The sequence below is a fragment of the Aspergillus ochraceoroseus genome (assembly GCF_002846915.1).
Source record: "Aspergillus ochraceoroseus IBT 24754 chromosome Unknown P175scaffold_1, whole genome shotgun sequence".
Taxonomy (NCBI): domain Eukaryota; kingdom Fungi; phylum Ascomycota; class Eurotiomycetes; order Eurotiales; family Aspergillaceae; genus Aspergillus; species Aspergillus ochraceoroseus.
In genome coordinates this window covers 3,548,559-3,567,506 of record NW_024468476.1, presented here as the reverse complement: position 1 = coordinate 3,567,506, position 18,948 = coordinate 3,548,559, and the positions used below count along the sequence as shown (strand labels likewise).

The 18,948-nt window shown below is 49.6% G+C and overlaps 6 protein-coding genes across 6 annotated transcripts; 2 read left to right on the top strand and 4 right to left on the bottom strand.

Moving 5' to 3' along the window:
- Window positions 1–178: 178 nt before the first annotated feature.
- Window positions 179–5,838, bottom strand: P175DRAFT_0471397 (uncharacterized protein). Its single transcript, XM_040895088.1, has 11 exons — window positions 5,425–5,838; window positions 5,280–5,371; window positions 5,125–5,210; window positions 2,290–5,074; window positions 2,076–2,210; window positions 1,921–2,013; window positions 1,596–1,746; window positions 1,355–1,523; window positions 1,206–1,292; window positions 956–1,134; window positions 179–861 (listed from the first exon to the last, which is right to left on the bottom strand). Exons 1-11 carry the CDS (start codon window positions 5,428–5,430, stop codon window positions 286–288), a joined length of 4,359 nt encoding a protein of 1,452 aa, XP_040756248.1. The 5' UTR covers window positions 5,431–5,838; the 3' UTR covers window positions 179–285.
- A 399-nt stretch (window positions 5,839–6,237) lies between these two features.
- Window positions 6,238–7,143, bottom strand: P175DRAFT_0429319 (uncharacterized protein; the record flags this gene model as incomplete). The annotated part of the gene is made up of 1 exon (XM_040893353.1): window positions 6,238–7,143. A coding segment is annotated over one exon (906 nt), but the record flags the coding sequence as incomplete, so codon positions are not given.
- A 938-nt stretch (window positions 7,144–8,081) lies between these two features.
- On the top strand, window positions 8,082–10,764 carry P175DRAFT_0471391 (putative gamma-tubulin complex component GCP4; the record flags this gene model as incomplete). Its single annotated transcript, XM_040895087.1, has 2 exons — window positions 8,082–8,170; window positions 8,241–10,764. The coding sequence occupies 2 exons, from the start codon at window positions 8,082–8,084 to the stop codon at window positions 10,597–10,599; spliced, it is 2,448 nt and encodes an 815-aa protein (XP_040756246.1). The 3' UTR covers window positions 10,600–10,764.
- A 381-nt stretch (window positions 10,765–11,145) lies between these two features.
- Window positions 11,146–12,744, top strand: P175DRAFT_0471388 (putative short chain dehydrogenase/oxidoreductase). The gene is made up of 2 exons (XM_040895086.1): window positions 11,146–11,912; window positions 12,009–12,744. Exons 1-2 carry the CDS (start codon window positions 11,600–11,602, stop codon window positions 12,689–12,691), a joined length of 996 nt encoding a protein of 331 aa, XP_040756245.1. The 5' UTR covers window positions 11,146–11,599; the 3' UTR covers window positions 12,692–12,744.
- Window positions 12,745–12,874: 130 nt separating this feature from the next.
- P175DRAFT_0427501 (putative MFS transporter) lies at window positions 12,875–16,116 on the bottom strand (the record flags this gene model as incomplete). The annotated part of the gene is made up of 6 exons (XM_040893244.1): window positions 12,875–13,466; window positions 13,529–13,596; window positions 13,647–14,299; window positions 14,389–14,604; window positions 15,155–15,694; window positions 15,762–16,116. 6 exons carry the CDS (start codon window positions 16,114–16,116, stop codon window positions 12,875–12,877), a joined length of 2,424 nt encoding a protein of 807 aa, XP_040756244.1.
- A 628-nt stretch (window positions 16,117–16,744) lies between these two features.
- Window positions 16,745–17,738, bottom strand: P175DRAFT_0506416 (GILT family protein; the record flags this gene model as incomplete). Its single annotated transcript, XM_040898197.1, has 3 exons — window positions 16,745–17,258; window positions 17,323–17,680; window positions 17,714–17,738. The coding sequence occupies 3 exons, from the start codon at window positions 17,736–17,738 to the stop codon at window positions 16,745–16,747; spliced, it is 897 nt and encodes a 298-aa protein (XP_040756243.1).
- Window positions 17,739–18,948: the final 1,210 nt, after the last annotated feature.

Below are 18,948 nucleotides of genomic sequence, written 5' to 3'. Positions count from 1 at the left end.
TTTTTCTCATATCCAGCTTCGTATGAATTCGGAATTGCCGGATGTTTGAAGAGGACCCCATTTTTTGCCCTTTTAGCTTATTTGTATTTAGGGATGGACTGGCTGCTTGTGTTAAGGACAAGGAATAGAAATATATAGTGTATAGAGGAAAACGGAGGGTATTTGTGGAATAAACATCATTCACAATCATAAGAGGTTTCAATTTCGTGTGCTAACACTAGCTCCGTGATTACTATATATATATATATAAATGACGAGCCACAGACAGACAGACTGGCTCTTATACTAAGGCTTGATTGCAGCCACAGCCCGAACTTCCTCATCCTTGGGAAGAATATCCGGCAACGGCCCAACAGGAGTAATGCTAAACTGGTTAATCTGCGTATGACTCTTTGTGTAATGCTTCTTGATGTGCTCGAATTGCGTCGTCTCCCGGAACGCCGGAACATCCCAGTAAAGCTTCCTCAACCACCGATGGATAGCCGGATACCCCGAGCGGATATCTCGAATGTTACACTTGAAATGCTGCACATACACCGGGTCAAAGCGGACAATTGTTGTGAAGAGCCGGATGTCAGCCTCCGTGACGGAGGACCCGAAGTAGTAGGGCCCAGGAGCGGTGGCGAGATGTGTCTCGATCTTATCGAGCGAGGAGAAGAGCGTTGCCACGGCACGCTCGTAGGCCTCCTGGGTGGTTCCGAAGCCGGCCTTGTAGACGCCGTTGTTGACGTCGTTGTAGGTCCATTCGTTGGTGGATTCGATGGTAGCCTGTAGGGTGGGAGGGAAGGGGTCGATGGCTTTGTAGGTTTCGGGGAGGAGGTCGTCGAATTCATGGTAGAACATGCGGATAATTTCAGAGCTCTAAAGTAAAGGGGGGGGGGGGGGGGGGGGGGATTGTGGTTAGTTGTTTTGGGACGAGCGGAAAAGAGGAATAGGAGGGGGTAAGGAAGTATACCTCGTTGCTCACGATGCGGTTAGTTTTCTTATCGTAGAGCACGGGGACGGTAAATCTGCCAGCATATTCGGGCTCATTGGAGAAGTAGATGTCGCGGAGATGGGTAAAGGAAGGATGTAATGGGTCCGGAGTGGTATTATCTCCAGGAATTTTCTCATCTGAGGTTGCGAAGCGCCAGCCTACAACAGCATACGTTAGTGGGGTCTCTTCTTCACCATTGTATCGGAAATAAAAGGGAATGCTTAGCTACCCTTATCGGCTAGATGCCAATGCACGGAGGTGTAGGAAATGAAATCCTCCAGGCCCTTCAACTTGAGGGTGATCAAAGTCCGGTGGGCTGCACAGCATTAGCTAGGTTATTTTTGGCACCACTCTTTCGCATAGAAGCCAGCAACTCACCCCAAGGACAAGCGTAGGAGACATAGAGATGATAACGGCCCTTTTCAGGAGGGAACTCGGCTCCAGGCTCTCTGGAGATCCAGTTCCGGAAAGACGAAACCTGACGTTTGAATTCACCCGACTTATCAGTCGGGTTTACCCAGTCCGTGATCTTGTTGGCGTTGCCTGTCTAAAATTTAGACCAATGGTTAGCAAAGGACTCATCGATGTGTAGGTAAGATGTGAGTGAGGGGTAGCTTACAGCCATCTTACGAGTCGTGGAGATCGGCGCAGAGATGAAGGCGAATCTGGAAATGCTTGTACTACCAAGTCTCGATAGAATTCTGGGAGTAAGAATATGATGTACAGCCCTATGAGGTCTAAGCACAGCAGGAAACATGAACACGACAGAGCTGGAAGGCAATAAGGGGGGGGCTCAATTATATGCGGGGAGCCTTTGGAATGACGTTGATTGCTTAATCATTACGAAGGCGTCACTAAGGCGCTGACAAAGCGGTTGCTCATCATGACCGGCAGATTACTATTATTATTTTCATACTATCCAACACAAGGTAAGGTAACTGCACCAAAAACAGACTTTGGAACGGCAGTTGGCATTCGAGTCTCTTCTAAGGTATATGACGGAAAGTGTATAGGGTGTATGGTGGGTGGTAGATCGACTAGCATGAGCTTTTACGGCATGAATGGATTTCCCTTATTCCTCGCTGTAAACCCATTTTACTTCCTCAATTTCACCATCACATATGGAATCTCAACATCCTCCTCCGTCTGATCCTCTGCGGTCACTTCGAAAATAATGTTCTTCTGGTGTTCGGGGACGGGCTTCTTGCTGATATGCTCCACGAGCTTGCTCATCCTGTTACAGCCAAACATTAGCATCTTCTTTGTCGCCTTTTTTTTTTTTTTTTTTTTTTTTTTTAATAGAAGGAACTTACCGCATAGGAAGACGGTCCTTGACTTTAGATGGGCCGTAAAAGCTGGCGTACAGCAGACTGACTCCAGAGCTGACCATGGAAATCTCCAAGCCCTGGTCTGAGAAATACTTGAGGAAGTCTTGCAGAGGAATATCTTCCACCTCAAAGCGGTCCCAGATCTGGTCGATAGTCACCTCACCTTGCTTGCCCATGTACTTGCCTTTCGGGCTTGCAATAGGCTCACTGAAACCAAAGAATGGGAGGGCGAGGTTTGCGAAACCATTCTTGTATTGTTCAATGTCGTCTTTGCCATCGATGATCTTGTATAACTCCAAGGCTACTAGACCGGTAACAAGCGCTGTAGTGGTAGCGATGGCAGGAATAATCTTTCCGGCGATGAACTTGGTCTTATGGCGATCAGCCTGAGGAATATCGTAGTTGTCAGCACGGAGGTTGCTAGCCGCGGTAATAAAATCAATGTGGTAGTTGGTATCATCATCCTTCTCGAATTCCACAGGGTTCAGGCGGAATCCTGCAAGAGACTTGGGAGATGGAAGAGAGTCAACGAGGCGCCGAATCTCATCCTTATTGTCCAGAGAGGAACCGGAGGGCTGAGCGTTCGGGTCGGGTTCATTTTCATCGGCTTGAATCTTGATACCGGACCTGGGAGTGAATTCGGGGATGATCATGTTATCCACAACCTTCCTATAGTACTCTTTGTCGGCGCCAGGGTTCTTGATTCCATAATTGAAGCCATGAAGATTTGCGGCGGCAATAACGAATCCGAGATGGGTGAGGTTAGAGCTGTCAAACTTCAAGGGAGTTGGAGCACGCTTAGGTCCTGACCAGAAAGGCTGACCGGAAGATGTAGTGGAGTCTCGTGGGAAGTTATAGAGAAGCTGCTGGATGGCATTGTTGTACTGAGCTTCAAATTGATGACGTGCCCACACAATACAATCGTCGAACGTCAATGGCTTTTCAGTCACTAGGAAGTCGCGTAGGTTCTCCAGAGTCTGTTTTTCATTACCAGCCTGCTTGAGGGTCTGTTCAATGTAATTACGCTGGGACAGGTACATGTTGACGGACTCGGGAGGCCCAACGAAGTAAGTTTGGAAGAGGTCTCTGGCCCAAGCGATAGTATGCTCGATCCGGTTGGGGAAACTCTTGAGAGTACACATGGGGAAAGATTTCTCTGGTGGGTCCTGAGAGCTGGAGTAGGACTCAGTGATGCGTGGAAGGATCACTTGAGTATTGCCCTTTGTTCCGAGGGTACCGCTCTCTAGCAGTGGCTTTCTGAAGAAAACACAGCGGCGATCGACGTAAGTTCTAGCCTCCACATTATCAAGAGCATTGGTGATTCCATCAAGACGTTCCCAGAACTCTTCGTTGAAGACATCTTCGGTATCGGGCCCAACACGGTCCTTGAGTGTGACAATCTTGCCCTCCAACTCAGGGTTCATTGCAACAACTGCAGCGGAAGCGCATTCACTCTTGAGTTTGCCAACGTCTTTGCTGCGGAACAGAAATTGTCGGTTAAGATTGCTCTTCTCAATTTGATCCATGTCAGTAACATAAATCTTTCCTTTGGGGCCAGTTCCGAGACCGATCATAGCCCAGTTCTTTAGCGTCTCACACCCAATAGCTCCTGCGCCAACAAGGAACTGCGTGACATCGGCAATCTTATCCTGGAACTCTTTGCCAAAAACAGCAATCTGACCGTCGTAGCGGGTACCTAGGGGCTTGCAGGTCTCCTCGGAGCGGGCGGTAGAGGTCGGGAGAGACTCCAAAGAGTCGAAGTAGAGCCATTGCTGTACGGGACTGAACTTTCCGGAAACTGCCTTGAGAACTTCTTGTGCCACAACACCGCCGAAGAACGCAGCCAAGGGGTTGAGATCACCGCGAGCCTGATAGCTCAGCTCTTTGATAAGCTTTTCATCAAGTTCGACCTTCTCCTCTTGGCTGGAGGCAAGGTCATTGGAGACCTTCAGCACTTCCTGTGCATCACTCTCATTATGGGGACGAGGTAGTTGGCCGTCATGGGTTTCCGCAAACTTGTGAAGGGCTTGGATGCCGATGTGGAGCTGCTGTGGTCGGTCAAATTTGGCGAAATCCGAAACCATAAGCTCCGGCTTTTTGATTTGCTCAGAGAGTGGCTGGAAATCAACAAATTTCGGCATCTTGACCTGAGTGAAGATACCACCACCCTTGTATGAGCCAAGGCCGGACACATCTCCAATGGAGAACGTGTATGGACCCTTGACGGTGACTTTCTTTGGATCGCTGTCATTTAGGCCTTCCATGCCCTTGATCTCGGTGAATGTCACAAAGTCTCCATCCTCCAAGCCGTGGCGGGTTTCGTCAAGCGCTGAGACTAGACCATCTTCGTCGATGTCGGCGATGATTCCACTGACAGGTTCCTCACCTGTGGCATCTCCAATCGTGAAATTCTTGCCAAAGTCGTTGAAAAGGTATCCAAAGAGGCCAAAGGTGTCTGTGATGGTGAGGTAAATGCCATTCTGGTGACAGAAGTCTGCGATTGCTAGCTGCTCTTTTAGGGGGGTGAGCGTAAGCACGATTGCTTGGTAACGTTTTAGTTGCTCCAAGTCATCCACAAGACTTGTGCCCTCATGGACCGTGACCGGGACATATGAGTTCAGCTCAGCGACCTTTGGAGCTGTAACTTCGGCACGGGGCTTGCCAACATCTTGTGGTTGAAGGAAGAACTGAGACGAGAGATCGGAGATAGCGACGGGAGCAGGATCGTACAACGTGAGGGACTTTACACCGGCGAGAGCAATGTTTTTGGCTGTATCTGTTATTATCAAAATTTACAGAGCATGCGTCCGTCCAACATACCGATTTCAACACCCAAGCCTTTCAAACCGACGACGAGGACGTTCGAGGAGCCCATACGCTTCATGGCTTCGTGGCCGAGAACATACCTAAAGCGAACAAATAAATACCTGGAATGTTTTGATATGGAAAGCTGGGCTCTGATAGAAGGCACCTACAGCTGTCGGCTGTACAGAGACTCGTCGATCTCGCCATGCTTGATCATTTCGACGGTCTCTTGTGTTGGAGTATCGACCTGCATTTTGGAATCCTAAAGTCCATTAATATAGGGAGAAAGTATAGGTCTTCGGACACCAAGCGTACCGTCATGGTCTTCTTCTCCGGTCTAGCTTCGGTGTTGGCAGACGCTCTTCGCTTTCCCAGCTTCGCAGCGTCACGAACGGGGATATCCGAGGAGGGAATGGTGAAGGTGTAAAGATGAAAGTCTTGCTTAAAAGGCAAGACTTCCTATCAATAGTGACTCGTGTCCACAACTCCAAGTGCAGGCCCAGAGGGGGGAGAAGCGGTAAGGTTCCGGCGATCGGATAGAGCTCTCAGCGACAGAGGAGCTCAAAGCGGGGGGAAATGTAGGTAGAAATTCACGTTAGATTTCTCAAGAGCTGTGGAATAAATAGAAGTAAAAACAAAGATAGCAACAGGGAGATGGGGATGGGAGAATGTAGGATGAAGGATAGGACGTTATTAATCACAACGAACGATCTAACTATTGAATTGAATTCTGCTGCGGCTTTTAGAAATCGGCGACGTAAGAGGGGATAAGTTATTGCCTCAGGTTATCTTTGACGCCTGAGCTGGAGGGGTTTGGACCAATCGCGGGAGACATCCTGCTGAGTCATCATATATACCTTCCGGACCGCGGCCTCAGGTCAACTCTTCCTTAGGAGCTTATTATACCGTCCTCAAACCAGTATCAATGGACAAGCCTTTAACCTGTCATTATTGTTTTTCTATTTGCCTGGCGGCTCGACATACCGGATCAACTCAAATCAATTGTTCTCGCAGGTCCTCACAGGTCCTCGCTTTTCCAGGTTACATAATTGTTAATCCATAAAGGAAATGGGAACAACGCCTCCTCCAAATAGGTATTGACTCCTGGTATGATGATATAGACCCTGTTCATCTATTTATGCAAATATTAGGAACTATATCCTGAATTGCTGTATCTAAAGTATTTGCGTGATGATTATAATCTATTAGAGCAACACAACAGATAATGAAAACCAGGTTCGCTAGGTGTTTGGTATCATTGCTATGTAATGAACAAGTGCTTGCTCTGCTGTAGTAAAGTCCCCCCTTCCAGCACCCCAAAATAACATCTCCTCCAAAGGTTTGAGATACATCAGGAAATCGCTGTTCCCTATACCGCGCTTCAATCTCGCAATCAGCCTGATGTTGCCGCTGAATTCGCGCTCGAATAATAGTGTGGTCACTAGACCGCACAATTTCCTCAGGCTCGACCGGGTAAAGCTCATGATATGGAATCACACCAGTAACAAGTTCATATAATGTAGAGTCCAGAGCAAAGAGATCCGACATAACTGTGTTTGGCATATCATAATCCCTTGGCAGGCAATGAGATGCCTTCTCATAGCCTAAAGCCGGGTGTCCAGGGTACTGCGAAGAGTTGAAATCACCCAGGCGGACATTCAAGTCACTATCGATGAAAAATTGTCGTAATGCCAAATCCGAGTGGATAATATCATGGCTATGAATGAAAGTAACTGCTTCAATAATTTGTTGAAACCATCTGGATTGCAGGTCGGGGGCAATCGCGTTTGTCTGGCGGTAATCGGCTAAATCCCCCAGAGGATAATATTGAACATCCACATAATCTTGTCTCCTGAGGGATATGCATTGAGCAATTCGGGGATGGTTGCCTAGAATTGCGTAAATATCGGCTTCACGAACTATTGGCCGGATATGTTCCTCGCTGCCACTACGAGGAGCCTTCCTAATTATCTTTTTATCCACGAGATAGACTTCTGCAAATATGCCAATGCTCAAAAGCGTTTGGTTGTCAGACTGCTCAATAAAGGGGCGATGCTTCACGGTTATGATTTTGTGCGAATTACTAGTAGGAGGTACGTCAGTGATCGGTTTGGCATTATCCAGCTGTAGAGGTATGTTATTGAGCAACCATTTCCATGATCGGAAGATGGCACGACTAAAACTTGCAATGTGGAATACATATCAAGTCACAGGCATGGGCAAATTTCCCGAGGGTTGGAGCTGTAACGTTCGCGAGCTCTTAAAGAAAGGCAAGGACCGGTGGGAAGAGTTCTCGAGCTATTTGACACGTAATGCTGGTGCCTAGACCACCGAAGAATTGGGAATCTGAAAAAAGGACCAGAGTCTTCTGGGGTATTGGATGATGAAGCCTGATCTCGTTAACTAACCCCTATTGCTCTGTCACGTGACTAACGGATCATTAGCTTATCCGTGCCGGAATATAATTGATCTGCTCTGGTGAGAATCCTCAGGTGCATTATTATATTATATTAGCACGGGTAAGATAGAGGGAGTAGGTCTTATCTAATTTAACATAATTAAGTTAGTTAACTTGTTAGTTTCTTGACTGAGCGCACGCTGACAAATATAAAATTCATCGTATTTAGTTAACTAACTAGTTCGCGCGTTGAAGCAGATCCTAGCGGGATCCAAAGTTTGACACCTGATCAATGCCTGAGGCACGAGAGTTGTTTAGCCGAAGACTCTTGGATAGTTAATGAGTGACCATGGGATCATTATTGAGGTGTCTATCATGTCGATGCAGATATGTCTACTGACCGTGGCTTCTAATATTGCTCTTGATGTAATCCCAATCCAACTTTTCTGTGTCTCATCAACTTCCTACCTTGTATTTAAGTTCACACCAGCTTCTTCGTGACGCGACCCGTTAGTTTGCTGTACCGAAAAGCAGCTCCCCATGACACCTAATATCATTCAACCAGCTGTTTTTCATGTGTCGATTCGAGCTTCTTGGAAGCGGACTTTTGTACTGGCGACGTCAAAAGTCAAGACAGAACAGAGACCTGCCTTATAGGCTGGTGTGAGTACTACTGCCACGGCTGATGGTGCAACACTTCATGGACTGACCCTCCCAAGCAAACTCCAACCAGGATGCTCCACGAGATCCTCCTCTCCCTCTCGGGGCAGCAATCGTCTCTCTTCAGCTTCCAAACCGAAGAAGATGCCGTCTCTGAAGAATCCTTTCCGCTTCTTTCACCCCCAGAAAAAGCCCTCCTCTCCTCCCTCTCCCGTTTGAGTCGTCTACATGCGGAACTCCGATCTCATACAACTGTGATTTCCTCGTCGCATCCTTCTGTTATATGTCGGGCTGTCTCAACAGCCATTCATGGTCATCATCTCGGAGCGTTTCAAAAGAAAATCCTAGAGGTTGAGAAGGGAATCCTGGTTGAAGATAGCGGATATGTAGGAGGTTACGGCATTGTCCCGTTAGCGACCATTGTGGGGGAATTTTCCCCTTGGACACGGCGATTAGAATGGCTTTGGGACGTTATTCGATTTATACAGCCCGTAAACAAGAAGGGAGGCTCCCAAAGCTGTACAGGTGCACGATTGATTGACCATCTTCGGGGAGAGACACAGACAGGGTATGTTGACCTCGAAGAAATAGCGTTACACTTGGTTAGTGCGGCCGAAACAGCATGGATGAGGCAGTTATCTACATGGCTTTTATACGGGAACCTACCTATTCTGGGCAAGGATGATTTCTTCATTCAAAAGGACAACACTAGTGAGACCGATCGCACTTCTTCTGCTACCGAATTCGTCATTCATACAGACTTGCTCCCTCAATTCGTTTTACCCCACTCAGCATCATCGATCTTATTCATCGGAAAGACTTTAAATCTCATTAGAGCGAAACGCGGCCCTTCTGCTGAAAATACCTCTTATGGGCTCTTGACCTCTCCGGTCACACTTCATGGCGAACATATCAACTACCTTGCGTCTTTAAAATCGCCTATATCAGTCTCAAGGCTGTCCAACGCTATCGATTCGATTCGATTGTCTTTATCTCAAAGCACACTCTCTAAATTACTTCCTCTGCCTAAGATTCTCGAGACTCTCTCACTTTTGCATGACTTTTTACTCTTGCGACGCGGTGAATTTGCCACCGCACTCGTGTCGCATGCTGATGCCCGCCTACGGGAAAGGCAGCAGAGATCTGAGGCTATGGCTTCTAGAAACATAGTATCCGGCGGCCTGGATGGCCTTGCTATCAAGGAAGGTGATGTGGCGGCTACTCTCACGAACACCTGGGCTGAGCTTTACTCCTTACAAAATGAAGAAGATCCTGCAGATGACGAGCTCGACCTTGCAAGAGACCTTCTTCGACTATCGACCAATACAAAGGGCTATGGCCAAATTCCAGCGTCACAGTCCGACGGAGCCGGAGCCGGAGCCGAGTTAATGGCGGAGACTTCGGATGTGCCTTTCGACGACCTTCTGTTTCCAGCTCCAACATCCCTTTTGGTGCAAGCCCGACCTCCTCTTGATCTGTTCCTCTCTACTTCAGATATTTCGGTTTATTCAAAAGTCCACTCCTATTTGTTAGGTATCCGGCGGGCTCAAATTCGCTTGGGTGACCTTTGGAAACACACACCGATTCGCAGATGTTATCCTTCCCCTTGGGGCCCTCCCCGGAGCAACGGCGCCTTTGGGCAGAGCAGGCTTCGAATGGGGAGACAAAGGGACAATGCTAGAATCTCTCAGATGCGGCCGATTTGGGCAACAAGTAGCGCGTCCCTTTTCGTAGTGTCAGAGATCGGGAGTTTTTTCCAAGGAGAAGTTGTCAATGAATCGTGGCAACATTTCCGTGAGTGGATTGAAGCAGGCACGGTAGTAGACACCGCGTCCCTTTCAGGTTCTCGACCGGGAACTGCAGCGTCAGGGAAAGGAAAGCCTCTTGACAATTCAGCCGTGTCTGGCGATAAACCCTACGAATATGGGATCGATAGCCCCAGCCGGAGACGGCATGACCCCGAGACTTTAACAACCGCCCACCGACAGTACCTCTTCGCTTTGGTCCAGTCACTATTCCTAACGGACCCGCCGTTCACCCGCGCCTTGCGGGACTTACTTAGCAAAGTCGATCATTTTATTGCTTTCGTGATTCGTTTGGAAGCCATCCAACGTAACATGGACCTGGAAACCGACGAAGGGGTGGTAGATGCGTTGGTCGACTACGCGAGTGAAGAGAGAGAGGTATGGCAGGCGCTGCGAAGTGCCCGAGAGGATGTCGAAGCAGGAATCAAGGAAGTTGTGGCCCGATTGCGGGACATCGATGACAGCCGAGCCGAAGAGGGACGAAAGATGTTCGACCTGGCGAAGAACAATGCGCACAGAAACTGGTCGCTTGCCCAAGCAAATGGCAGCCCGTACGTGCCACGCAAGGCCGCAGGAGTCGATAGACTACTGATGAAACTGGACTTTGGCACTGCAACTGGTAATTGATTGATCAGGGTTTTATGAGATAGATCGGAGTATGGTATGGTATTTATGTATACGGAGCCTAGCGATGATGAGTTACGGCGTTTAACCAATGATGACGACGAAGTATTTTACTATACAACGAGGGTTACGGAGACTTCAAAATGCTAATAAGTATCTTTTTCTTGCTTTGGTTAAACTCCGTACCGTAGAATAATCGGCATGTTCTCAGACCGCTGGCCTATGCCCACGCAGTAAACTGCAATCAATACTCTTGAGGTATACTGTACCTGGAGGGATAAGCCCTAGCTTGGAGTGGTAATACTAGCATAACATACTGAATTTTCCTTAAGTGTAGAGGACACCACCACTTGGGATTCCCCATACTCGGGAATCCCGTTCTCTGGTGGACCGGTGGACCATTCTTCCACTCGATCATGATGCATTTCAGGATCAAGTGGTGGATCCGTAGCTGTCTCTCTCAGAAATCTCACGATAGTTGCTCCATCGTCCTCACTCAACATGCTTCCCTCCCGCGCTCTTGACTCCCAGATCCCACTATCTGTGGTTATTACTCCCCGCCTCCCTCCCTTGTGGCAAGCTTCGGTGTTGCGCGTGCATGGCACTGCTCGCTGTACCGTGGATAGTGGTCGTCAATACAGCTGGTCTGGGTTAGAAAAACTCTAGATCAGACGGTGGTTCCATCAAGGGAATCACGCGGACCTTGTTGCTTTTCTTGTTTTTCCAATTACAGTCTTTGTTTTCTGGAGGTTTTATGGGGAATTCTGAGCTATGTGATGGAGGACTGCTGGTACCTATAAACCCTGATTCTCCTCCAGGAAACAATGTGAGCAGTTGGACTTAGATGAGCATCTCTTCGAGTATCATAAAGTTATTTCTTTCTCATCTTTCTTTCCTATCTTGATCTCGTCTCTCTCTCTCTCTCTCTCCCTCTCTCCCTCTCTCCCTGTCTCCTCTCTCCTCGCCCTAACTGTACATATACATATACATATCTCTACCCACCATGCGCAGCGCGCTGTCTCGGTCGCCTTTGATACGGCCTTCGCTATGTCTAGCACGATCATCCTACACCAAATCTCCATATGCAGTGCTTCAACCAGTTCCGAAGCTCAGCTACTCCTCCAATATCACCCCCACCAACCCCCCCCATGACTCCAACCACATTCAGTCTCGCCTACCGGAGCTAAAAGAAACCATCCGCCCACCCCATCGCTTCCGGGAATTCGACCTGGAAGACCGGGTCTTCGTAGTCACAGGCGGAGCACGCGGACTGGGTCTCGCCATGGCCGAAGCCCTAATGGAAGCCGGTGCCAAAGGTTCCCCCCCCCTTTTTTTTTTTTTCTCTCTCTCTCCAAATGTTATTATATCCTTCATTACGCAACAGAAACCCCCCTAACAGATAGGGTACGTAGTATACTGCGTGGACCGCCTGGAAACCCCACACGCCGACTTCCTAGCCGCAAAGGAACACTCCGAAACCAACTACGGCGGCAGCAGCCTGCACTACCACCGGGTGGACGTGCGCAACGAACAAGAGGTAAATGCGCTGTTCGGGCTCATCGCGGCGCAAAACGCGCGCCTGGACGGGCTCATCGCAGCGGCCGGGATCAACCATCTGCAGAGCGCGCTGGAACACTCGCAGACGGCGCTGAAGGAGGTCATGGAGATCAACTTCACGGGCGTCTTCAACGCGGCGACGGCGGCCGCGCGCCAGATGTTCCAGTACCAGGCGAAGGGCTCGATTCTTCTCGTGGCCAGCATGTCCGGGGTGGTGGCCAACAAGGGCATGACGAGCCCCGTGTACAACTCGAGCAAGGCGGCGGTGATCCAGCTGGCGAGGTCGTTGGCGATGGAGTGGGGGCGGCATGGCATTCGAGTGAATAGTCTGTGTCCGGGGCATATCCTGACGCCTATGGTGGAGCAGGTGTTTGCGCAGAATCCCGCGGTGAGGGCGACCTGGGAGGCCGAGAATATGTTGGGGAGGTTGGCGACGCCGCAGGAGTTCCGGGGAGCTGCGTTGTTTGCGTTGAGTGATGCGAGTAGCTTTATGACGGGGAGTACGATGTTGATTGATGGTGGGCATACGGCGTGGTGATCTCCTGACTGGTCTGGACCCAGGATTTGGTATTGTTTTATTCTACTGTCTGGTGGGGGCTATATATATATACATAATAATATAATGCACCGTGGACATATATGTTGATTTTCGTCTTCAATGAAGGCTGAGTGGCTGCAGTTAGATAGTAGGAATCCGCAGCGGTATACACCAAAATGCCATCTATATGATATACGTAAATCGTTCCACATTCGCTTCCAGACCCCCCCCGCCCATAAGGACCTCGCGCTCTCCGCCGGTCTCGTCATCATTGCTTTGCCCATTCGCGCGCTGCAGTATAACCCTCAGCACGAACGCCAGAATGGCGACAAGACCCATGAAAAAGGCACAGACTGCCATCCCCCGCACATACCAGGGTCCATCCGCCTTGGGGTAAAGTCTTGTTCCCAGAAGTGGACCGCATTGTCCGATGATGTTGAGAATAGCCACGCTGGCGCCTTTGCCTTCCTTGGCCACGCGGTTGTCCATGCTCCACGTGATGATTAGAGTGATGGCGGAGAAGAACCCGGAGACCGCGGGGTAGACGCAGAGATAGCGGATGAAGACGTGCAGGCTGGCTGGCATGTACCCGTGGAAATGGCCGGTAAGGGCGATTGCGAGATATGCCGTCGATGAGACAACGGCATGCGCGATGAGATAGGGGCTTCGGGATCTGCTGCGATCAGACAGGTATGCGGTGACTAGCACCACGACAAATGCGACGAGATACGGCGGTGCACTAAGAGCCTGTGAGTTGAGGGATGAGTAACCCATGCTAGGGAGTCTTCGGTTAGCTTTCGTTGTTCGACGAGGGCAAATTCCTGGTGGATTAATTACTCTTGGAGAATGGTTGGTAGGAACACTGGCATAGAACTGAACGCCACATTGCAGCTGAAAAACATGACCTTCATGAGCTGTCAGCGAGATATTCTTGCAGGAGGTTAGAGGCACCCACGGCTGTAATATAAGATTTGGGATCACTGAGAGTCTTCGCAACTTCGCCCCAGTTGAATCGTCTACGATGGCCAAGATGTTCGAATCTGCCGTCTCCCATTCGCAGCTGGGCCACCATTCTTTGTCGAGGCTCAAGGAATTGTGCAGTGCCGGGCGAGTCTGGAATTAAAAACCACGCGAAAATGGCGACAATCACGCTGGGAAACCCCTCCACGAGGAATAGAGTGCGCCACGGCGCAATCGGCCCATCGCTGCTGCATTTCACAATCAACCAGGCTAGGCTACTTGCAAACGACGAAGCTAACGGTGCGGCGGAAACGAAAAGCCCGTTTCTAAATGCAAGCTCTTCACGCTTGTAAAACAACGATAGATAAAACGGAACGCCCGGCCCAAAGGCGGCTTCGGTTATTCCAAGTGCTGCGCGCAGGAACACCATGGTTCCGAAGGAAGTCGAGAGGGATTGAAATGATGCCACGAGGCCCCATCCACATACGCAAAGCGAAATGTATATATGCGCGGGCACAATTCGGTATAGCAGAGTCATCCACTCGAAAAGAATATAGGTGATATAAAAGGCCGTGAGGAGCCACTCATACTGAGACGACGAGAGATTCAAGTCCTCCACAAGGCCCGCGATTTTGGCATTTCCAATATCTGATACCGTCGTTAATAAGTTCGTCTGCAAAATGGAGTAGAGTAAGGAGAAGAGCCCACTGAGATTGACAGCCAGCTAACGCACATACTAGAGCGGTCTAAGAAAGAAAGCAAGTAGAGAAGAGCTAGGAACGGAACAAGCCTGCGATCAAACTTCTTGACAACCTGTTGCTCTTCCACTTCCGTGTACTGGGGCAACCTCGGTCGATTGAACTTGGGCCGGGCCTCATCATCATAGTTGTACTCTTCATCAGCCTCATCATTGTCGGAAAACTGATCTTGCGAGGTGCCGAAATCAGTCTGCACTTTCAAAGGCGCAGCTGGCCGGCGGCTGGAGCGTTCTTCAGATCTGTCAGAACTTGGGGTGTATAGGACATTCGAGTTTGATGATGATCCGCTGCTGCCAACAGACGCGGCCTCAGCCGGGGAGGGCCGTAGGGGGGCCATTTCACGGGCAAGCTGGGACACTACGCTCTTTAGAGATCCATATCTAGTGTTTCACACGGATAACCAGACAAAATTGATTCCCCAGGGGATGAGATTGAAGAATTTATGTTAGAACCTGAAGAATTGAAGCAATAAAATACACCTATGTGCAGCGAGGAGGCACGTGGGTCATTCGGGAGAGTGGGTGTGACGCTGCCTCGTGATTGTTCGCGTCTTCGGAGCCAATCGAAAGCTTTCGTGGGTTATTTAATCCCTCAGTCGATCATCACCACCTCCTCCTCCTCGTCCGGGATAAGGAAACAAAACGAACACGCAAGATGAGAAAACGAGGATAGACAAGAAGGGAGACAGTATGAACGCCAGGCCAGAAGACCGAAGATCCGATCAGCGACCAATCTCAGCGAGTACCATGATTCCGAGGGCGATACGAGTCGAGAAAACGGCGAGGTCGTTTATAACCAGTATAACCACGTCTTCTGTGATCGTCATCAAAATGTCGCTTGCGACCACCTAGAAGCTGGGCCGTTCTGTCTCTTGCCATGGCAAACACGTTCTCTAGATCGGGAACACAGCTGTGGCCCGACATCCCGTTTACATGAAGATACCGGAGCGCATTTTCAGCTGTATCTCGAAGAAACCGAACCGACCTGAGACTTTCGACGCCGTCCCTCTCCTTTGCGCTGAAGTAGTCATCCTTTGCCCGATGGTAGACCTCCAAGATTCTTTCCGCTCTCTCTACACGTTCGTCAGGCTGGTGCCCATCTCTCTCCTGCCCCGCTGTGGAAGTAGTATCGGCGCCGTGAGCGTGAAAATTAGCATGGAAGCGATTGTATTCATCTTTTGCGTCACCGTAAACAATAGACTCTCGATCTGGCTCTCGACCTGACTCTCGCTGGGGCTGTTCGTCGGTGGCAGCTGCTTCGGCGGGAGTATTGGCAGTTCGACCAGCTGGGCGGGCGAAGAACACACTTTATGTGAGAATAAGTATACTCTCCATGAGATAGAACAGACTGACCTTCATCCAAAACTTTCTGTAGCTCAATATGATTGGAAACCATATCCTTCCCATCTGAAGCCGCTCCTATTGGCACAATCCCGAGGAATTCAGTCAAGTAGAGCTCGAGCGCCCCGACGTTCATCGGTTCCTCTCCATACTTAGAAAGTATCAACAAAGCTTTATCATAAATAGTAACCTGGTTGGCTTCAAATTCCTGCGAGCGACATTTCACTAGAAGCACCTGGCGGCGAAGAGCACCAACTAGAAGCGAGTAGCTCATAGAGTTGTTGAGGATGTCTTGCATAACCGGGCTGGGATAGCTGACCATCTGGTATTGGCGGACAAGCTCGTCGACCCTTCTCGAGGGCGACATGTCTAGTGTTAGAAAGCTTACGATGCCGTTCGAATTAAGGACCCTCTTTTGCTGTTGGTGAGAAGGCGCAAAGACGGAAGCGATTCGAGCGCTAAGGACTCAAGCTTGATATTCAGCACCACATGGGGATGGTGGGGATTCTTGTTTATTCTGAGAAGTCGTGGCAACCCATAGAGAGTGAATGGGGGCTCTTGAATTGCAGTGAATGATCAACTCTGGTCCCCAGATCTAGCGATGGCCTGTAGGCTGAGCAGATTTGCGGTAAACTCGCGGTATATTCTTCTGGAACCCACATAGAGCAGACAGTACAAATGGGGTTATACACTCTAGAATCCAAATTTATAGGTTATGTGTTACAAGGACAATAGATACAGGAAAGGCAAAAGGCAAATGGGAAAGACAAACCCCCCCCCCCCCCCCCCCCAATGTGTGAGGAAAGCAGAACTATGATGAATTATGTATGTCTGTCACTTTTAACCCAAGAGCATTATATCAACGCAGCTGCTTCCTGTTTCATGAAAATTCCGAGAATAAAAGTACAGTCTTCCTAGGTATTAGCATTATTGAAGGGCTGAAAGAATCAACTCGCTAAACAGATTATCAGATAAACATGGTCTTCACTAACGGATCAATTTCTCTGCTTCCAGAGCCTTTCGATCTCTTGGACAAGCACCGACACTTTACTGGCATTCCCTTCCTTAGCGCAATCCTTCCAAACCCCATCATCCCGGACGCACCACACAGCATCATCTAGACGAACGGTGCAGCTGGTTTGAATGCCAAGCTCCGCGCTATGAAGAGCACTATTCCGAAGAAGCGCAACACCGCTGCGGGGCTCGTCGTCAGCGGAGCTGAAAAAGCCATCATCCTCCGCACTGGCACATTCATTCAAGGCCTCGAAATCAATACCGTGTTCCAAGGCACATTGCTCCACCAACGACCTATCGGGAATCTCTGTGTAGTCAGTGATAAGGCAGGTCGCAAAGCCAAGAGATCGGATGACAGGGGTTCGAGAACCAGAGCTTTGTGCAGTTTGGCTCTTGGGCGGGAAGGGGAGATTTGCAGCGCAGAGCATGAGCATATCGCCGATACACTCGGCGGGCCCATGCTTACACTCTACATCCGACGATTTATTGGACACACTGCTGGAAGTGTGAGTTCTCTGCAACGGATGGCAAGCCAAGGTCAAGTTAGATTTCTGCTCACCTTGCGATGAACGACAGCTGGAAATCAACCTTGTCGCTGATCTGCTCCATCGCCGGCACGACAAGTTGCCGGATGCAGTCTCGTGCGTCTGGACATTTGCTCATAATATGAGCCTCAAAAGGCACGCGTTGGTTGATAGTTTGGTCTGAGACGCCATCAAGGGGTACCTCCGCGGCATTTGGGGGCGGTATTTCATGTACAGATTTTCCATGTCGATGGCACCCATGAAAATTCAAGCTGGAAACGGGGACGGGGATCCATCGGAGAGCCAGCAAAACGAGTGAGATGACACCCAACCCAGCAGCGATCTTGGTGAGGACCCGGTCGCGTCGCGGGGTCTTGGGGCGGGTATTTGCGGCTATCCGATCATCACAGTATAGTGAATCCACACGGAATGGAGTTTCCTGTTTCTCCATGATTTGTTCGGGGCGAAATCGTTTGTTGGCAGGGGTGGAATATACGGCGAGGATAAGAAAGGGAAGCGATCTAAGTCAGGTACGAGGTCTGGATGTGGGGGTCACTTGTGTGGTCGTCGGATGTGACTCCAGAGAAGGGAAAATCCAAGACAAAGCAACACAAAACAGACGATACCACTCCAACTGAATCTTCCTCATTAACTACCTAACCCAGTAGACGAGGTAGCCTGAGAAGAAAAAAAAAATCTCTCCTGCTGAAACGAATTCGCTGTCAGGTCACCAGATTTCCTTACCCAAAGTGAAAACATGCTATTTTGCTGGCCCGTCGCTGGTGGGAGCGGGCCTATCAAAACCTGCATCAACGTTGCAGTGTCGCACCTCTCTGGCTGATGGGAGATGATCTTAGCCCGGAGCAAGGACCACGGCATATTCCAGCTACGTCCAACAAGAATGAATCAACGGCCTTCCTTATGCACACTGCGGCACAGACCCTAAGATAGGGTGGAGCAAACGATACTCCTTGGCTACAGTAGGAAAGATTTAGCTATCTAATTTCCAGCCTCATTGCTTATGAAATGCGGTGGTTAACTAAGCAGATGGTTTTCGACTAACTAGTTAGTTATAATCGATCTAAATTGGGAATAAGCGGGCTAAGCTCCATGTCCATCCAACAAGGTACATAGCTTCCGGGAGATTGGATAGCTAAGAGACGAAGGGACAGGTTTGCCTGGTCCGAAATTTGAAAGAGCCAGGTCAGCGGTGAGCTCAAAGAAGAAAATATTGACGGCGTTGGGATTCCCTACACATGAACTACCTCTTCTGAAACGCTGGGACACGTCCTGGACACGCTACTGCACTGTACACTATCCGGCGACCCAACAGAGTTACAATCAGTTGCCATTGGGCTCGCACGGGAGACTCTCAGTGGAGGCTTGGATGCCCTGGACTTGGAGTACAATACTTGTTGTGCCGGAGGCATGGAGGGCGTCTGATGCGGGCTAAATTCGGAGAGACGGGAGGGACACGCCACTACTATCGCGGCAGACCAAAAAGGAAATCTGCTTGTTGCTATGCCGCCTCTCCGAGTCCTCTAAAAACAGATGACTCCGACTTCGGAACCGGCGCCTATGACGAAGCCCAGAGCACCCCAAGAGCCCAAAGTACCCTGAGGACCAAAGATTCCTTAATCTTCCGAAACCCTGCTGTGGAT